This window comes from Ictidomys tridecemlineatus, chromosome 12 (genome assembly GCF_052094955.1).
Source record: "Ictidomys tridecemlineatus isolate mIctTri1 chromosome 12, mIctTri1.hap1, whole genome shotgun sequence".
Classification (NCBI taxonomy): domain Eukaryota; kingdom Metazoa; phylum Chordata; class Mammalia; order Rodentia; family Sciuridae; genus Ictidomys; species Ictidomys tridecemlineatus.
Window position 1 is genome coordinate 74,526,689 of NC_135488.1, and position 19,026 is coordinate 74,545,714.

General features: G+C 34.5%; 2 protein-coding genes across 7 annotated transcripts in view; one reads left to right on the forward strand and one right to left on the reverse strand.

Annotated features, from left to right (window-relative positions):
* The window catches only part of Vrk2 (VRK serine/threonine kinase 2), a 195,560-nt gene that overhangs the window by 85,544 nt on the left and 90,990 nt on the right, over positions 1 to 19,026 (reverse strand). For 3 of the 5 annotated variants that reach the window (XM_013357222.4, XM_078029149.1, XM_040270935.2), the window contains exon 13: positions 8,825 to 9,200. The exons of 1 other annotated variant lie outside the window; for it this stretch is intronic. In XM_013357222.4, the coding sequence (XP_013212676.2) occupies positions 8,856 to 9,200 (345 nt within the window). In that variant the 3' untranslated portion in view covers positions 8,825 to 8,855. Of the gene's footprint in view, positions 1 to 8,824; positions 9,201 to 19,026 lie in introns of those variants that run through there. One more of the 5 variants, XM_078029151.1, reaches the window with a different exon arrangement.
* The window catches only part of Fancl (FA complementation group L), a 92,409-nt gene that overhangs the window by 53,474 nt on the left and 19,909 nt on the right, over positions 1 to 19,026 (forward strand). Inside the window, exons 8-14 of one of the 2 annotated variants that reach the window (XM_005322031.3) lie at positions 5,614 to 5,764; positions 6,065 to 6,148; positions 6,560 to 6,605; positions 6,710 to 6,791; positions 7,546 to 7,662; positions 8,420 to 8,491; positions 8,763 to 9,290. In XM_005322031.3, coding sequence (XP_005322088.1) covers positions 5,614 to 5,764; positions 6,065 to 6,148; positions 6,560 to 6,605; positions 6,710 to 6,791; positions 7,546 to 7,662; positions 8,420 to 8,491; positions 8,763 to 8,798 — 588 coding nt within the window. In that variant the 3' untranslated portion in view covers positions 8,799 to 9,290. Of the gene's footprint in view, positions 1 to 5,613; positions 5,765 to 6,064; positions 6,149 to 6,559; positions 6,606 to 6,709; positions 6,792 to 7,545; positions 7,663 to 8,419; positions 8,492 to 8,762; positions 9,291 to 19,026 lie in introns of those variants that run through there. The other variant, XM_040270938.2, reaches the window with a different exon arrangement.

Consider the following 19,026-nt stretch of genomic DNA (forward strand, 5'->3'; position numbering starts at 1 on the left):
TAATATTTTTATCTGTTCATTTCTATTTTCCTTATTGATTTGATCAATAATCCATTATATACTAATGGTAGCAATATTTTCCCTAACATAATACAGTACATCCTGTTTTCCATTTCCTTTATTGGGCTGTGAACTTACAATAATGTTTTACAGTAATGGCTGCAAAATTGAAACATTTACTATATAATAAACAATTAGTGGTTTTTTAAATGTTTATTTTTTAGTTTTAGGTGGACACAATATCTTTATTTTACATTTATGTGGTGCTGAGGATCGAACCCAGTGCCTCATGCATGCTAGGCAAGTGCTCTGCCACTGAGCCACAACCCCAGCCCACAATTAGTGTTTTGTATACATTATCTCATTCAGATCTCCGGAGTAGTAACACTGTTTCCATAGTATAGAACTTCTGTGGTTTAAATAAGTATTCCCCCAAAGACCCATATGTTAAAGGCTTGGTCCGTAGGGCAGCACCATTTAGGAGGTGGAGCTTATTGGGAGGTCCATAGGCCACTGGTGATATGTCCTTGTTGGGAATTGTTGGGGCCCAGGCTGCTGCTGCTGCTTTCTTTTGGTTTCCTGCAGTGAGATGAGCATTTTGCTCCACCACATGCTCCCTGCCATTGCCATTTGGCACCCTTATTAGAGGCCCAGAAGTGAAGAGTTTGCCTGATTTTGAGTCGGAAACTACAGAACTGTGAAATGAGGTAAATCTTTGCACTTGATAAGTTAATGTTATGGTTTGGATCTGTAATGTTCTCCCAAGGCTCGTGTATTGAAGGCTTGGTCCCTGGTGCAGCATTGTCCAGAGGTGGGGCTTTTGGGAAGTGATTCGATTGTGAGGCCTCTGACCTCATCAGTGGATTAATCATTGGTAACTGCATGGACTACGTAAGGTGGTGGAAACTGGGCACATGGAACATGATTGGACCAAGAGGTCACTGGGGTCTGTGTCCTCTACCACTATATCATGTCCCTGCTGCCCCTCCCCACTTCCCTTCTTCCCTGCTGTTGTGAGCTGAGCAGCTTTCCTCTGCCACACCCTTCTGCTGTGATGTTCTGCCTCACTTCAGAGTAATAGATCCAGCCAACTGTGGACGAAAACCCCCGAAACCATGACAAAACGATGACTAACATAGTTAATTAACACAAGTACTTTATTATAGTGACAGAAAGCTAACACAAGAAACTAAATGCGATTAACTAACTTGCTGAGAGACGCAACTGTACATGGTGGAGTTACGAATGCGCCTTGAGATTTGACTACAGTCTATGTCTTAACACAGTTTTTTCCTTTTTTTTTTTTTTTTTGTACCAGGAATTGAACCCAGGGGCACTTAACCACTGAGTTATGCCCCCAGAACTTTTTTAGTTTGAGACAGGTTCTCACTGTTACTTAGGGCCTTGCTACGTTGCTGAGGCTTGCCTGGGACTTGTGATCTTCCTGCCTCAGACTCCCAAGTTGCTGAGATTATAGGCATGTGCTACCACTCTTGCTCTGTATTCTTAACATCATCAGAATCTAGCATACAGAATAACACTTGGTAAACACATTATTTATATTTGCTGAATTGAATGTATTAGGTCAGAATTCATTTATGTAGTATTTACTTATTTAATTTGTATTACTTTGTACTATAAATGAAGACTAGCTTTCTTCATTGCTTGACTCATAGTTTGTTAAATGTGGTTAACAATTGAGAATTTTAAGTTGAAGATAAAGTATTTTCTTTGATATTTTATAAAATGAATTCTACTTTTACAAACTCATATAGTCCCTAATATCCCAAAATTTATTATAAAAATGAAATATTACTTATTAAAGTTATGATGAAAATGTTCTGAAGGATGCTTTTTTCCTTACAGTCTGGATTGCCTGAATCTTATACAAGTATGACTCTGGGACCATTTAAACTATAACAAGCATGGCTATTCATCGTTCCACCAGTGGTTCTCAACCTTGTCTGCATGTTAGAATCACTGGGGAAACTTTTAAAAGTCCCAGTGCCAAAGGCTGCTCTGAACTAAGATCAATTGAAAAGGAATGTCTGTGTAGAATATATATTAGTGTTATTTGAGTTATTCCTGTGTGATTTTTATTTTAGAGAAAGATGTGCTGATAGTATTTCAGTGGGTTTTTTAAAAATTATATTCATAGTTGAAGGAAAGGGTGAATTTTACTAAAAAGTTGGAGAATATATTTTTTAATCCTTTTAAGATTGTCTGATTAAGAATGCCTGTCATAGACATTTCATTTTAAAGATTATAATTTACTTATAATCTTTTTTCCTAGGAAGACATGATTGCAAGTTTACTATTTAACCCTAATATATTTAAAAAGTTAATTATATAGACTTAAAAATTTATTTTAAAAGGCTAATTATTAAACCTTTTCAGTTATAATAAATAACTCATGCATAATTGATATAATTTAATATTTTAAAGATTCATTTCCCTTTTAATATTGTATTATAAATGTTCAAACACACAGAAACCTTGAAAAAGTTTATGATGAATACCCATATATCCACTATTTAGATTCTACACTTAACATTTACTGTACTTACTTTATTATATATCTTTACATTTATTCATCACTCTATCCATCCATGAAGCCATCTGATTTTTAGTGCCTTGCAAAATAATTTGCTAGTATTAGAACACTTTCTAAAATACATCAGCATGCAAACCTTTTACTTTGTACAATTTGAAAACAATGAAATGCACAAATCTGAAGTATACTATCAACCCAGTAAGTGGACACACCTGTGCAGTCCATATTCAAAATGCAGTAGTTCCATCCCAGGGTCCTATCTCTTCTAGTAAATCACCATTATTTTGATATTTTTCCGATAGCTTAATTATGCCTGTTCCAAACTTCATATAAACAGTAGCAGATAGTATATATTCTTCGTATGTAGGCTTATTTCACCCAGCATAGTTTTGAAATTTATCCATGTTATGACATATTTTAATAATTTTCTCTTTTTATTCCTGAGTGGTACTCTGTCACTTGAATTTACTGGGATTTATTTATCCTTTTTTTTTCTATTGATGGGCATCTGGATTATTTCTAGTTTTGGGTTGTTGAGAATAAAGCTTTAGTAAGGGTTCTTGGGAACATAGCTGCAAAGAGCTTTCTGGGGGAAGTCTTGTCATAGACATATCTTTTCATTGCTCTTAGACTTGTTAGGTAACAGGATATGGATATGTTCAGTTTTTAAAGACATGCAGTTGCCAGATCTTTCCAAAAGCAGTCGGTGCCATTTTACATGCCCACCAGGAGTATGAGAGCTCAGGTTGCTTTACATAGCTGCATTTTTTGTTTTGTTTCATCTTAATGTTATCTCACAATTTTTGTTCTCACCCTCTCACCCGTTTCGGAACATTTTCTTTGATCCATTTTTCATTTTATTTTTCAGATGGCAAATTGGCCAAAACAGTAAATCTTAAAACAGCATAGTAGTTTTGGTGAGATATGAAACTGCTTGTATTACAAAATGAGTTGCCTTTTTTTTTTTATTTTGAAAAAAATAGTTTAGATAATTTCCCTGTAAAATACTTATTGAAATAAAACTAACTTTAATTTTACTTACATTATTCCTTGTCATTTATGGTATGTGTGTGTGTTTATGAAATCTGATAATGGTTTTTAGGATTTAAAATGCACTTTTTCTGGGACTGGGTTGTGGCTCAAGCGGTAGCGCGCTCGCCTGGCATGCGTGCCGCCCGGGTTCGATCCTCAGCACCACATACCAACAAAGATGTTGTGTCTGCCGAGAACTAAAATAAATAAATAAATTCTCTCTCTCTCTCTCTCTCTCCTTCTCCTCTCTCTAAAAAAAAAAATAAAATAAAAATAAAATGCACTTTTTCTATAAATACCAAGTTATCTCTAGTTTGAGGATTGTTTCCCTTTTTTTTGATGTTATTTTCTCGCGCGTGCTTTTTTTTTTTTTTCCTGTTATTGGCTCATTTCTTATTTTGAAATATCTTATTTTCTGTTCAAAATGCGGTTAGAAGGGCTGGGGTTGTGGCTTAGTGGTAGGGCACTTGCTTAGCATGTGTAAGGCACTGGGTTTGATCTCCAGCACCACATAAAAAACTAAGTAAACAAAGGTATTGTGTCTATCTACAACTAAAAATATTTTTTTAAAACTACAGTTAGAATTTTATTTGTAGCTGCATGTAAGAGAAATGGACATTTGGAAATACTTTCAAATAAAATATTATGAATACATTTTATGGGGAGAATGAGAAAGGAAAAGACTGCTATACTTATTTAAAAGCTAGTTACTTGGGAAGTTAGTTTTCTGATTGCTGGATTCTTTCTTCCAAATCTGTAGGTATGATAGACCAGAAAAGACATTCTACCCTTAGTGTCTTAAAAAGTTATTTTCAGACATTAAGCTCTAGTTCCTACTCTTACTTTTTTTCTTTTGTGTGAAAGAGTTGAACTCAGCTTGATGAAACTGAGCCATGAATTCATCTAACTATAAACACTGATAGAAGTGATGACATGGAATTCGTTTTCCTTAAGCACCAGGAGTAAGATACATGTGTAAGGAGTGGCTACTTTCTTTATCTTACACAGGTTATGTCTTATTCTTGCATTGTTGGCTTATGTCACATTGGCCTAGTACATTTATACTATTTTAATTATGTTTTGCTTATTTGAAAGAGTAACTGCACCCTTTCTTTTCAAATCATTTTACTTTTTATATAAAAAATGCTTAGAAAATAGTTGTGTCTTTTAAACATATCACATTATTTTATAAGTGACTTTGACTTTATTTAAAGGCTGGGAATGGTGGCGCACACCTGTTATCCTAGTGACTCAAGAGACCTAGACAGGAGAATTGTAAGTTCAAGGCCAGCTTCACCAAATTTGGTGAAACCCTATTTCAAATAAAAAGGAGCAAGGATATAGCTTAGTGGTAAAGTGACCCTGAGCACAATCCATAATACTACCAAAGGAGTGGGAGGGGGGAGTAAAAATAAAAACTTTTAAAAAATTGGTGGTGGCTTTTACTGAAAATTTATTTAGGCTAACTCCCACAAAGGATTAATATCTTAAACACAAAACTCAGATGAACTAAAAGTTAAATCATGGTTATCTGAATTATTGAAAAATATGTTAAACCTTTTTTGTATATTTTGCCTAATTAGAACTGCAAAGGTATTTCTTAATGATAAAGTTTGATAGTTTTATAATAAAATGACAATACTGTACTGGACTTCATTTTGTAGCACAAATATTTTCATATCGACATATAGACACTATGCTCAATACATTAGATATATAGTATACATTAATAAAGTTGTTCATATGTTAGTAATTACTATGCTATATATATAATATGTCATAAAAATATGGGTTTAAAAAATTTATTTCTCTATAAAGGATGTAATCTATTGACAGAAAAAGAATCCTGTTAATGCTAGTGGAGATAAAGAGATGTAATGCAGGGAGAGTTGTTTTGTTTGTTGGAGTCCACCTTCTAGCTGAAATGAAACAGAGCTTAAAATTTCTAAATTGAGGTATTTTGAGGGAAAGATTATTTCCTATTGGTAGAGTGCCATATAACTTATTCAGCTTTCATCTTTACACAGGGCTCCTTAATAAGCATTCATAGTCAGTTTTTGGCAGCATTAGAATCACTGAAGGCATTCTGGGATGTTATGGATGAAATTGATGAGAAGACCTGGGTACTTGAGCCAGAAAAACCTACCCGGAGTGCAACAGCACGCAGAATTGCATTAGGTAGGGAAAAAGATGATTAGGTTTTATTTTCAGGTGTTTAAAATTATATTTATTGGAACTTTTTTGTAACAGAATTGACCAGAATCCCAACTTACATTAGAAATTGCCTGTTTTTTTTTATAAACTTGAGATCCATGAATCTTTACTGATGATCATGATTTCAAAATTACCTTTTAATAAAACATTTCGTTAATCTTTACTTGAGTGGGTATACAGTAAAATTGGCAGTCAGACTGACATGTCTTTGTTGGCTTGATGAACTGTTACACTTGTGAAAACTTTAATCTTCTTTTGTTCTAGGAAATAATGCTTCCATAAATATAGAAGTGGACCCCAGGCATCCTACTATGCTTCCTGAATGCTGCTTTCTTGGAGCCGACCATGGTATCAGAACTCAGAAATATTTTTAACAGAAACATAAAGTTCTTGGCTACCACTGTTAAATATAATTCTGAATTAGAAATAGTAATTCCTGGGGCTGGGGATGTGGCTCAAGCGGTAGCGCGCTGGCCTGGCATGCATGCAGCCCGGGTTCGATCCCCAGCACCACATACAAACAAAGATATTGTGTCCGCCAATAACTAAAAAATAAATATTAAAAAAAAAAGAAATAGTAATTACTTTAAATGAAAATTTCTCATTGTGAATTATATACTTTTAATTAACACAATGCGTTATGATTTAGGTTTTCAAGTCAAATAATTCAGAAGTTTACTTTCTGTATCAAATGTGGCTGTATAAAATGAGAGAAAACCCTAAATTATTTAACTTTTTTTGTTGTTTTAATATCTGAAGTGGTAAAACCCCTGGGAATTAAGCTGAGCAGGAACATACATTTGTGGTAAGTATCTTGGCAATATATTAATTTGTCTATGATTTCACAAATTTTATAGCAAATATATGACTGTGTATGTATGTATATGTTTTTTTTCTTCATGCTTTTAGGGATCCAGAAAACAGTCTATTACAAAATTTGAAAGATGTTTTAGAAATTGATTTTCCAGCTCGTGGTATCCTGGAAAAATCTGTAAGTTTTATCAGTGCTTTGATATTCCACATTGTGTTGCATAATTAAATTTAAATGCTTCTCTCAGAAAAATGAGGCTAAAAGGGAGGGAATTAGAATAATGTTCTAACACAGACCTCTGAACTACAAATTTTTATATCAGAGAACTTGTTAACCTTTGGTGGTTTTAAATGTACTTTTTTTCATGGTCTTCAGCAGCAGAGTGATTGACAGACGTTTATCATTAGAAATTAGAAATTAGAAATTAGCTAATGAGATGTTTGGATCTTCTATATTATCTACTTATGGATAACTGAAGTATAGTTTCAGTTAACTTGATGTGTTTTTGAAGAATGACAGTATTTTTTTTAAATGAAACTACTATTGCAAAGATAAAGAATGGATGTTCACATAGCTACTAAGGTTGTAGAATACTAAGTGGTGGTGATGTTTTTCTTCTTCTTGTAGTTATATAAATTTTTGAAGCTTAGTTAGTAATTACTAGATCATGTCAGTTCCCTTCTTTACATACTATATAGATATATTCATGCATATGGATGAAATCCCTAAAGCCCCAAAATGAAATTTGGTACATCTGTGTATATTTGAATGAAAAAGGAAATACTATATAATAAGTACCTTTGCTAGGTGTTTAATATGGCAAGTTACTTTTATAAAAATGATATAAAATTTAATATTGTGTATGTACTGTTTTTCCCTAATCTTACATTATGCATTTTGAAGAAATATGCATATAAATATTTTTCTTTTGAAGGATTTTACTATGGATTGTGGAATTTGTTATGCCTATAAACTTGATGGTACCATTCCTGATCAAGTGTGTGGTAATCCCCAGTGTGGACAGCCTTTTCATCAAATATGCTTATATGAGGTAAAACTAAAAAATAATGGCAAGACTTTTCCCAGCTAATACAGCATAGAAAATATGCATATTTGAAATACATGAACAAATTTGTTTATTCAGTTGTGATCCCCTTTTGCCTTAATTTCTTTTACCAGTTTATTCAGCTGCTTGTGTATTTTCATTTCCTTATCATAATTACTAGTAAATGAAGAGATGCTTAAAGTATCCAAGGAGGGAGAAAAATCTATCCAGAATATATTTGCAGACTGTTTTTTGCATAACAGATTAAGTTGGTGGTACAATATCCCAGTGCAAGCTCCGTAGATTCATTCTGGTGGCAGCACTGAGGTGAGGGAATTAACATACGGTACAGTACCTTATTTTTCAGGCTGAATTTAACCATAGAAGAAATGCAACAATCACACTTTTCTGGTTAAAGATAGCATTCGGAACTATATACACCATACCAATAGACTTCAGATACAAACATCAATTTATATTACATAAATATCAGGTCTGATTATAGAACGCTAAGGGAACATGTACTTTTGTAATACGAAATTTAACTTTAACAGACTATTCCACGTTGATCTCCTCTTGTTATTCAACTTAATAATACTCTGGTATTATTTGGCTCAAGAAATGTGTCTCCCCCTACCCAATCCCTAGTGGTGCTTGGAACTGAACCAAGGGCTAAAAATGTATTTCTTACTCTAATAATTAAACAATTCATAAGGTTAACCATCTGGAATCATGCTTTTTTTTCTCTTTTTTAAATCTCCAGTGGTTGAGAGGACTACTCACTAGTAGACAGAGTTTTAATATCATCTTTGGTGAATGTCCATACTGTAGTAAGGTAAGCAAAGTGTTTATCACAATTCATAAAATGTGCCTTTTATTAATGTTATAAAAGACACCTATAGAGAATATCAGCTTATCTGAAACTTTTTGAAACACATTCTCTATTTACCTAGTGAGAAAAGTTTTCTCTAAGAACTCCTTTTCTATATTTCCTCATTTACTTGAAACTTTAGAAAATGATGTCCCAAACTGTATAGTGATATTATTTCTAGCATAAAGAATTTTAGTGTTCACGAACTTTAAAAACACATATATATTTTTTTCAGCCAATTACCTTGAAAATGTCTGGAAGGAAACCCTGAAATAAGCATTTCTATGAAGAAGTAGAAACTTTATTAAAAGGATTTTATTTGATATCTTCAGAGAATACATAAAGCAAGACATACTAATATCAAAAGGAAAACTATGATGAAGCCATAATAATATACATCTGCCTTTGCCTCTTCACTAAGAGTAAACTGGGAAATTATAGGCCAGAGTCCTGTAGAACTTTCTAAGTCTGTGACCCCTGTACCAATTGGGGAAGTATGTGTGTACCAAGGAGGAGACCTTGACTTGCTGATTACATCTGAATTGGTAAAATCTTGATAGGGCTCATAAAATGAATTTGAGAACTGCACATAGCTAGATTTTGGGGGAAAACTGTTTATTTCATTCAGAAGTTCTGAAGACTCACAATATTTTTGTCTTCTCTTTCTGCCTTCCTATGGAAAAAAATACATATATAGTTTGTTAGATTTTTTTGTCTTTTGAATATTCTGTATGAATGCTAAATAAAATTTAATCAAATCAGAGTCATTGGATGGTTCTTTTTAAAACAAATAGACCATTTCATTAAATAGTGTACAATTAAAAACAAAATATGAAAAAAACAATTCTCTGGGCAAGATGGTCAAGCTTTTGGCCACTAGTCTCAACCTTGCATATCTTGGCAAGTCAAACGATCCCTGCTTTATTTACTGAGTAAAGGATGAGGCTGTATACACACCAGGAAAAATTCACAGTGGATGATGTGTCACAATTGTTGCAAAGTTGTGAAGCCCAAACAGGACAGACTGAATAGATACTAAGTTAACTGGTTAGTTAAATACACATTTCAGAAGTTGCTTCAATGTTTTCACCATCCTCCATGTGGATCAGAGCCTCAGGAATCAGTTTTTTCCTCACTACTTAAGTGGCTGAAAGTCAGGAGTTGTTCTGTTTCTTCTTCACTTTGGTAATCCTTGGATTGCCCTCTCCTTATTCAATTTATTAAACAAAGCAGAAACACCTTAGTCTTCTTGTTATTTTCATTCAGAAACATCTGCAACACCGTCATTCTTCAGTATAAGCTCAATTTCTAAATTGTCACCCTTCAAAAATTCTCCCCCACCCCAAAAAAGTCACTTTCAGGATCGAGTTTTAGAAGGTAAAAAAGGATTTCTATATAATTCACAAGAAACAAAGTAGAGATGTTTTGAAAAGACTCTTTAGCTTTCCTATTAAAAATAAACAAACTAGTTGAGAAATAAAGCTAACAAAGTTACACTAATGCAGTTTTCCTAAGTCTTGTTGACTTCATTCACTAGAGGTAAGATAAATAAGTAGTATTCTAGTACATTGTAAATCATTCTCAAAGAACTGTGCCTTCAAATCATAATTCTAAGGGCTGAGAATCACTGATTAGTTAAGCAGCATTTATATATAATTTACATGTGAAAGAAATATTTCCATATAGTTAGAAATCAAGCTACTAAAATTTTAAGAACCATCTATTGTGTAAACTATACTGCTCATTTTCTCATTCAGCACCAACAATTGACATCAAATGGGAAAGTACTCTTAAGAGTATTTGGTCTCTGAGGTCTGACTGGGAAAGATAGTTTATAATAGAACTTGGCAATAATTGCCATCTGAATTTTTTAAATAGGTTTACTGGAACACAACTTTGTCCATTTTTTAAGATATTACTTATGGCTGCTTTTGCACATACAGTTGAATAGTTCAAGACAAAAACATTTAATAATTTCTAGAAACATTTTGGGTTGCCACAACAGGGAGGGGATACTTTTGACATCTGAGAAATACTAGGAATGTTGCTAAACATCCTACAACATAAAGAACAGCCACCCCACAAAAAATAATCCAGTCCCAAAAGTCAATGATGCTGTCAAGAAAGCCTTCATTACAGCAGTTATTAGGCTTGAATGCACATTAAAAACAATTGAAAAATAAGAGCTTGGAAAATATAAATGCCACTTCTCTGGCCATGAGTAATGGGTATCAGGCTCTTCTGCCATCAAAACCCATGATAAAAAATGATAAAGTCAGAAGAAAAATATAAAGCCATTAGGAGGCATCTAAAACTAACAAGGAACAGAAAATCCAGACTTCAAAAAGTCCACAATTTAAGTTACACTTACTCTAGATCAGGCCACAAAAGCCTAAAGCAAAGTTATGACAAGATCAAGTTGAACGATCAGTACATTAACTGCTAGAACAAGCCCAAAACTCTTTAAAGGAATGCTGTAAATTCTGACCATAGCATCCACAGTGCTCAGTATACAAAAATACTTCACTACATATAGGATGTATGAAAATGTAAACCATAACCAGGCAAGAAAAGAACTCAGATGTCTCAGTTCAGACAACTATCAAACAAAGACTGCATAACAGCTACATAAATATGTTCAAGGACATCAAGGAAAAATTTAACATGGTGGACAGGTAAACATTAGCAAAAATATGAAAAATGTAGAAAAGGAAAAACGCCCTAGATTTAATAGCTGATTTTACAGTTAAGTATAGAAGTCAGGCAAAAGAAAACATCCAAAGAAGATAAAATGTTTAAAATATAAAGTGTCTCAATTTTATGTGAAAAAGGTGAAGTATTCTAATATACATGTCTTTGGATCATGGAGGAGGAGGAGTTAAGGCATGAAACAAACTGATGTCATAGATGAACACTTTTCTAATTTCATGACTGACACCAATCCATAGATAAAAGCTCAATAAACCCCAAACACAACAAAGATCACCATGCCTAGGAAAGTCAAAGATTAAAAGGAGATCTTCAAAGCAGCCAGAGATATTTTTTAGCTTTTTGTCACTGTGACAAAATATCTGAGAATCAAAAGATAGAAGGCTTTATTTTAGGTCATGGTTTAAAGATTTCTGTTTATGGCCACTTGGCCCTATTGCCATTGGGTCTGTGGCAAGATAGTACATTATATTAGGAATGCATAATGAAGGAAGCTACTCACCAGAGTGGCCAGAAAGTGAGAGGAAGGGGCAGAAGTCCCAATATCCCCTCTCAGGGGGATGCTCTAAGTAACCAAACTTTCCCACTAGGCCTTAGCTCTTAAAGGTTCTACCACCTCTTAACAGCATCATGGCCTAGGGACCAAACCTTCAACATATGAGTCTTGGGGGAATGCCAAGATCTAAAATACAGCAGTCTACCTCTGCCCCTGAATATTCATGTCTATCTCACAATTAAAAATGCATTTAATCCATATCCAAGTGTCTACAAAATTTTAAAAGTTCCAGCATTTCTCAATTGTCCAATTCCAAAAATCTCAAAAGAGTCAAAGCATATTTATCTGTGAGCCCCTGTAAAATATAAAAAAGTCACCCATTGCACAAGATAAAGATTATCATTCCATAAGTTTGGAATAGGAAAATCATGAGGAACACTATGAAGTCAAGATTGAAATCCAGGATGGCAAACATTAAATCCTACAGCTCCAATTTCAGCATCTGGGGCACACAGTGGTAGAATATGGACTCCCAATGGCTTGGGTAGCCCCCCCCCCATCACATTGCTGGCTGTAGCCCACATGGCCACTGTCTTTGGCTAGCTCTGCTCACTGCTTGCAGCCCCCCTTGGCAGATATTCCACATGCTGGTCTCTCTAACTTTCTGTGGTCCTTGGTGTGGCTTTGGCTTCACTCTTATAGCTTCACACATCACCCTGACAGGAGATGCCTGCAGGGTCTCTCGCCCTGTCCCACACTGCCTGGCCTTCCAGGCTTTCCTCTGAAATCTTGGTGTAAATCCTCCATGATACCCGACTAATGCATGCAATACCATCATCACATGGGTGATGGTGGGGTCTGCTGCTGACATGAGCTGTGCTGGATCCCACTGGAATGGCCTCTGAGTACCTTGCTGGCTGGAATGAATCCCATGGTCCCGGATAGATGGGGTGGGGGCTATCTTCTTAACCACAAGTCTTTAAATTTACACTTTTGAATCTGAGGTCTATGCAGTGTTCTTGATTCACAAGATGCTGTCAAAGCACCTTTCCTGTTGTCCCAGTGCAAAGTACATCACTTCTTTTTAGTGAAACTAATCTTTTTAGCAGCTGCACCCTTGTTGGAAGCACTAATATGCTACCTCTCTGGTTAAACTGCAAGTTTTCCAAATTTTTCTGCTGTGCTCCTCTTTGCTCTTGATTCTCTTGGTGAATTTGGCTAAAACAATATCCATGCTGTTGCCTGAATGCTGAGCCAGAGAAACTAGTTTGTCATCTTTAAACTCAGTCTTGTACAAAGTCTCAGGGCATGGACATGATGTTTTTAAATTCTTTGGTACAGTATAAGACAGCCTGTAGTTTAATGGCTAATAGAGTCCTCATTTCCATCTGAAACCAAGCAGTCTTTGCTATCATCGTTTCTATCAGCATTCTGGTCTTCTGAGCACTCATTGATATCACCCATTAAATTTGGCTCATAGCATTCTAGAATTTCTCTAGCCCACTTTTTTCCAAACTCTTCCAGCAAACCAATAGTTAAGACTTCTCCACATCATCTGATGTATAATCACAGCAACAATGCTTCTGCTTAGTACCAATTTCCTAAGGTAGCTTTCCATCACTGTATTCTCTTCAATTTCTCTCTAATGTTTTATGGTTTTTGTTGTGCAGATCTTTCTCCCTTTTTGTTGAATTTACTCCACAGTATTTAATTTTTTGTAGCTACTGTAAATGGGATTTCTTTCTCAAATAACTGGCTATTGGCATACAGCAATGCTCTTGATTTTTATATACTGAGTTTTTTTTTATCCTACAACTTTGCTGAATTCATTTATTTTGAATAATTTTTGGTGGAGTCTTTAGTGTTTTCTACATGTAAGATCATGGCATCTATAAAAAGTGACAACTGGCCTTCCTCCTTTCCGGTTTTGTGCCCTATATTTCTTTCTCTTATCTGGTTGCTCATACTGAGACTTCCAGTATTGTGTTGAATAAAAATGGTGATTTATATGACATGCTCAAAATTACTAAACTATACAGATGTAGAAAAAAATAATACTATCCAGGATTAAGAATGAGGAAAGGATGTCACTACAAGGCACCACAAAGGATTTGTGGTCACAGAACAGTTTTGTAGGGTGATTATGTTGTTTATTCCAGACATGTAATAAAAAAGTTGCACTTCAGTGAACATAAAAATTGGTGATGTCTGGTAGAAAAATAAAGTGATGATATTGGAATTGTGTCTATTCAGTAAGTACACTAATATAAATTATATATAGTAATAATATGTATTATTATAGTAATATACCTATGTCAATTTCCTGGTTTTGAAAATTATACCATGGTTATATAAAATGTTTTCATTGGGGGAAGTTGGGTTAAGGGTGATCTCTAGATCATTTCTGCAATTTCTGAATCTATAATCACTTCAGGATAAAATAAAAATATGCTTATGTTTTCTTCATTGCATAGCTAAGGATCAAAATACTTTTAAATGCAGAAATGAAATATAAATCCAGCTTTCCCTCCACCATAAAAAGTAAAATTAAAGTAAAGATACTCTCAGAATGATAAGAGGAATTTCTTTACACTGAAGGGAAAAGATATGAAATGTAAACTCAGATTTATTGATAGTATAAATTCCAATAACTAAATATTAAACTTTTTAAGACTTCTAATTCTTTTATGTATGTGTGTATATGTGTGTTGGGGGTTACTGGGAATTGAACCCAGGGCCTCAACACATGCTAGGCAAATGTAAGCTACATCGCTGAAATTATGATTGAGCTACATGTACTCCAATTCTTTCTTTTTTCTTTATTAAATTTTCTTTTAAAAATTTCTTTGAAAGAACTGTTTGTAGCAATAATAATAAGCATTATGGAATTTATTATGTAAAGCAAAATGTATAACAATGAAGGAGGGGGTATAGCAGTATATTGTAATTGTGAACTTGTTTATTAATAAGGCAGATTGTGGTAAGTTAAAATGTACACTTTGCAATTTCAGGAGCTGTGGTATCTCATGACTTGAACACTTGAAATATGGCTGATTTGAACTAACATGTGCTGGTAGTATAAAATAGCAATCAAATTTTGAAGATATGTGAAAAAAGGATCAAATATCTCAACAATTTTTATAAATGATAATATTTGGATATTGGTTTAATTAGAGTATGTTTTACCTGTCTATATTTTAAAATGTGACTATAAGAAGACTTAAAATTATGTATGTGGGTCACATTACATTTGTATTAGAGATGCATTAGAGATGAGATTTGAAAAGTTTTCTGTAACAGTTTTAATAGTATAGTTTGGAGGGATCATATGGTCCCTTTTGCAATTACTCAGCTCAGTCAGCAGTTCATGACAAAAGACACAGACAATAAGTAAGAGAATAAGTATGTCTGTTTTTCAACAAAACTACAAAAATAGGTGGATTGTTGAATTTGGCATGTAGGCCATAGTTTGCTTATTCCTTGCTCTAGAGTAACCACTAAAAAAATTAAAAAGCCCAGTGCATACAGTTAAAAAAGCTTAAAAGAGAAAAATTTTCAAATTGGTCCAAAATAAAAAAGTGAAAAAGTCCTAAGTGAAAAAGTGAGACATAAAGAAAGCATGTGCCAAGATCATATATTAAACACAAATATCATCAATAATTACATTAAATAGAAATGGAGCAATAAATGAGTAGTATTTGTCAGATTTTACGGAAATACAAGACTTAACTATGTTATTTATAAAAGGACACATGCATACAAGAAAGGTGGATTAAACATAAAAGGATGGAAAAGGTTACACTATGTAAGTACTAATCATAAGGCTGGAATTGTTAAAATTAGAGAAAGTAGAATTTAAGTATTAACATATAGAAGATTTTTCAAAATGATAAACAGAACAGTTTTCTAAAACGGTATAACAGTCCTAAATCTATATTCACCTAATATAAAGATTGAGAAATTTATGTCCCAAATATTGGGGAACCTACTTACATTAAATGGACTCAATATAAAGACTTAGATAGACCCTGTCATGGTTTGGATATAGGGTATCCCTCAAAAGGTTTGTGTTAAGGCAGGAATATTCAGAGTTGATATGATTAGATCATGAGACCTGTAACCTAAATCAGTGCAACCTAGTTTGAATGTGTTAACTGGATGGTTAGTATAGATAGGTGAGATTTGACTGGAGGAGGTGGGTAAATGAGTGTCTGACATAGAAGGATTCATTTTCCCTGTAGCCCCTTTCCCTGCCTCTCTTTTTCTCCCAACTGTAATGAGACCATCAGCTATCCTCTGCCATGACATTCTGGCTCACCTTGGGCCCAGAGAAATGGAAACAGCTAACTGGATGAATCTCTGAAATTGTGAGCCAAAATGAACTTTTATTCCTCTAAGTTGTTCTGATTACCACTGTAGTCATAGCAACAAAGAAGACTAATATAAAGACTGGTACCAAGAAGTGGGGTCACTGCTATGACTAACATGGCCATATGTTTCATAAGTTTTTGGAACTGGTTTATGGGACAAGTATGGAAAATTTTGAAGATGCAGGCTGGAAAAGCCTTAGAATGTTGTAAGTAGAGCATAATGAGTAATTCTGGTGGCAGCTCAGAAGACAAGTGTACTGATAGGACTGCAGACAGTAAAGACTGTGCTCATGAGTTTCAGAGAGAAACTAGGATTCCATTGAGTATCAGACTAAAAGCCATTTGTGGTATATTTTGATAAAGAAGTTAATCTATGTTTTGCCCATATCCTGAAACTCTGTGTGAGGCTGAATTTATAGGTGATCGATGAATTAATTTGTCAGAGGAAATTTCAAGGCAGCACAGAATTCAGGCAGTGGCACAGACTTTTCTGGCAGCTTATAACAAGGTTTACCATAAGAATTAGGAGCAGGAAGAGCTGAAGGATTTTAAAAATTTGCAGTTTGGCCAAAAAAGTGTCAAATTGGGGAAAATACAGTATGACAGTTAAAAGAGATTAGAGCCACTAAAGAGATGCTAAGTACTTTGTACAGAAACAATAAGAGTTTGCCTTAGAAGTTTGCAAGACCAAAAGACCACATCCATTATAAGCTCAGGGTGTGACAGTAAATCTCTTTAAGAAATCATGGGGACAAGTAACTTTCACAGGGTGTCCAGAAAGTTGTTTCCTCAGTATTCATTTCACCAAGCTCAGCCACCCAAGCACTCAGAGGCCTTTTTAACATTGGTCCAAGGTGTCTTGAGTACTGCTGGAGCTGGCAAAGATCTTTACATCATCTACAAGATATTTTTTCTGATGGAGTATAGGATGCTGGAATTAGGGGGTCATGGACATGTCTACTGAGATTTCAAAGGCAGACCTGATAAGGTTAGGGAATCCTTGTGGCTGCCTAAGAGTGTACGAAGCTGTGAGATGGAAGCTGAAACTGCAGTGGAAACCACCTAGATAAGAAATGCCAGTAACATGGACTGGCCACAAGCTGATGATAGCTTCTGGCTGTTCATAGCTAAGAAGACAACCAAGCTAAGAGAGATGTTATGAGCACTGTGACAAGGCCAAAGAAGTGGGATTGCCAAACCCTTTGAAGAGAACATCTTGCTACCATGTTGTCCAGATACTAAATTTGGAGCTACAGAACCTAATACCTGTCCTGGATTTTGTCTTTCTTTCTATCTCTTCTTCTATGCCCCTGGTTTATTCCTTTTGGAATAAGAATGTCTACTCTGTGCCATTGTATATGGGATATATATAATGGGCTTTTCATTTTTACAGGGATTAGAACCAAGGGTTTACCTTGAGTCTCAGATGAGACTCTGAATTTGCACTTTTGAGCAATGTTGGGACTGTTAAGACTACAGGGACTCTTGAAGATGGATTGAATTTATTTTGCTTTGTGAGCTGGACATGAGCTTTCAGTGGCCAGTGGAAGAATATTATGGTTTGAATAAAAGGTATCCCTCTAAAAGCTGCTATATTAATGCAGGAACATTCAGAGTTTCGATGATGATTATGAGACCTGTAACTTAATTAATCTAACCTAGTTTGAAAGGACTAACTGTGTGGTAACTGTATGCAGGTGGGTTGTGATTGGAAGAGACTGATCACTGGGCACATGCACTGGGTGTGTTCATCTTTCCTGCAGCCCCTTCTCCTCTCTTTCTGCTTCCTGACTATAATGAGCTGAGCAGATATATCCTTTACCACCAAATGTTCTGCTAATTCTGGGCTTAGGATGTGGACTTAATCTCTGACATGGTAAGCCAACATAAACTTTTACTTTTCTAGGTTATTCTGGTCAAGTATTTTGAACATAGCAACAAAAAGCTGACTAACAGGCTCTAATACAGTGATAGCAGGTGATTTCCACACACCTCTCACCCCAATAAATAGGTCATACAGACATTAAAGCAAAACTCTTCAAACCTGTAAAATTCTATTAACCAGTGGACTTAACATCTATAGAATATTTCATTCATCAACAATGAGATTCACTTTATAATACTAAATTATTGTCCATTTATGTATAGTATGTCAAAATACATTCTATTACTCTATTGTCATGTGTATCTAAACATAGAATTTTTTTCAAAAAAGGATTCACTTTCGTCTCAGCTGCTCATGGAATGCTCTCCAAATTAGATATTTTAGGATACAAAGTCTTAGTAAATACACACACACACTAAACAACAACAACAACAACAAAACCCCCACAAAAACCCTGAGATAACTCCTTCCATTTTATCAGATAATAATGGGATGAATTTAAAAATAAATAGCAAGAAAAGCTACAAAAATCATTTTAACATAGGGAAAATAAGCACACTTAAATAATGAATGATTCATAGAAGAAATGAGAGAAAAAAATTCCAAGAAATGAAATGAGAATAGAGATACAACATATCAGAATCCCTGGGACACTATGAAAGCACATCTAAGGGGAAGGATGATAGCACTGAGTGCCTACATTAAAAACACAAAAACACCAGAAAATCCCCAAACAACCTGATGTTTCATCCTAAGGCCCTAAAAAAAAAAAAAAGCAGGGACAAACTAATTCTAATACCAGCAGAAGATAGTAAATAATTAATATCAGAGCCAAAATTAATGAAATAGAAATAAAAAGATAATACAAAAGATTGATGCAACAAAGAAATGGTTCTTTGAAAAGATAAACAAGACTGATAAATCCTTAACCAGGTTAATGAAAGAGACAGAAAATCCAAATCAACAAAAATAGAGATAAAAACAGAGATACTATCTCAGACATTAGAGAAATCCAGAGGATCTATAAAGACCATTTTAA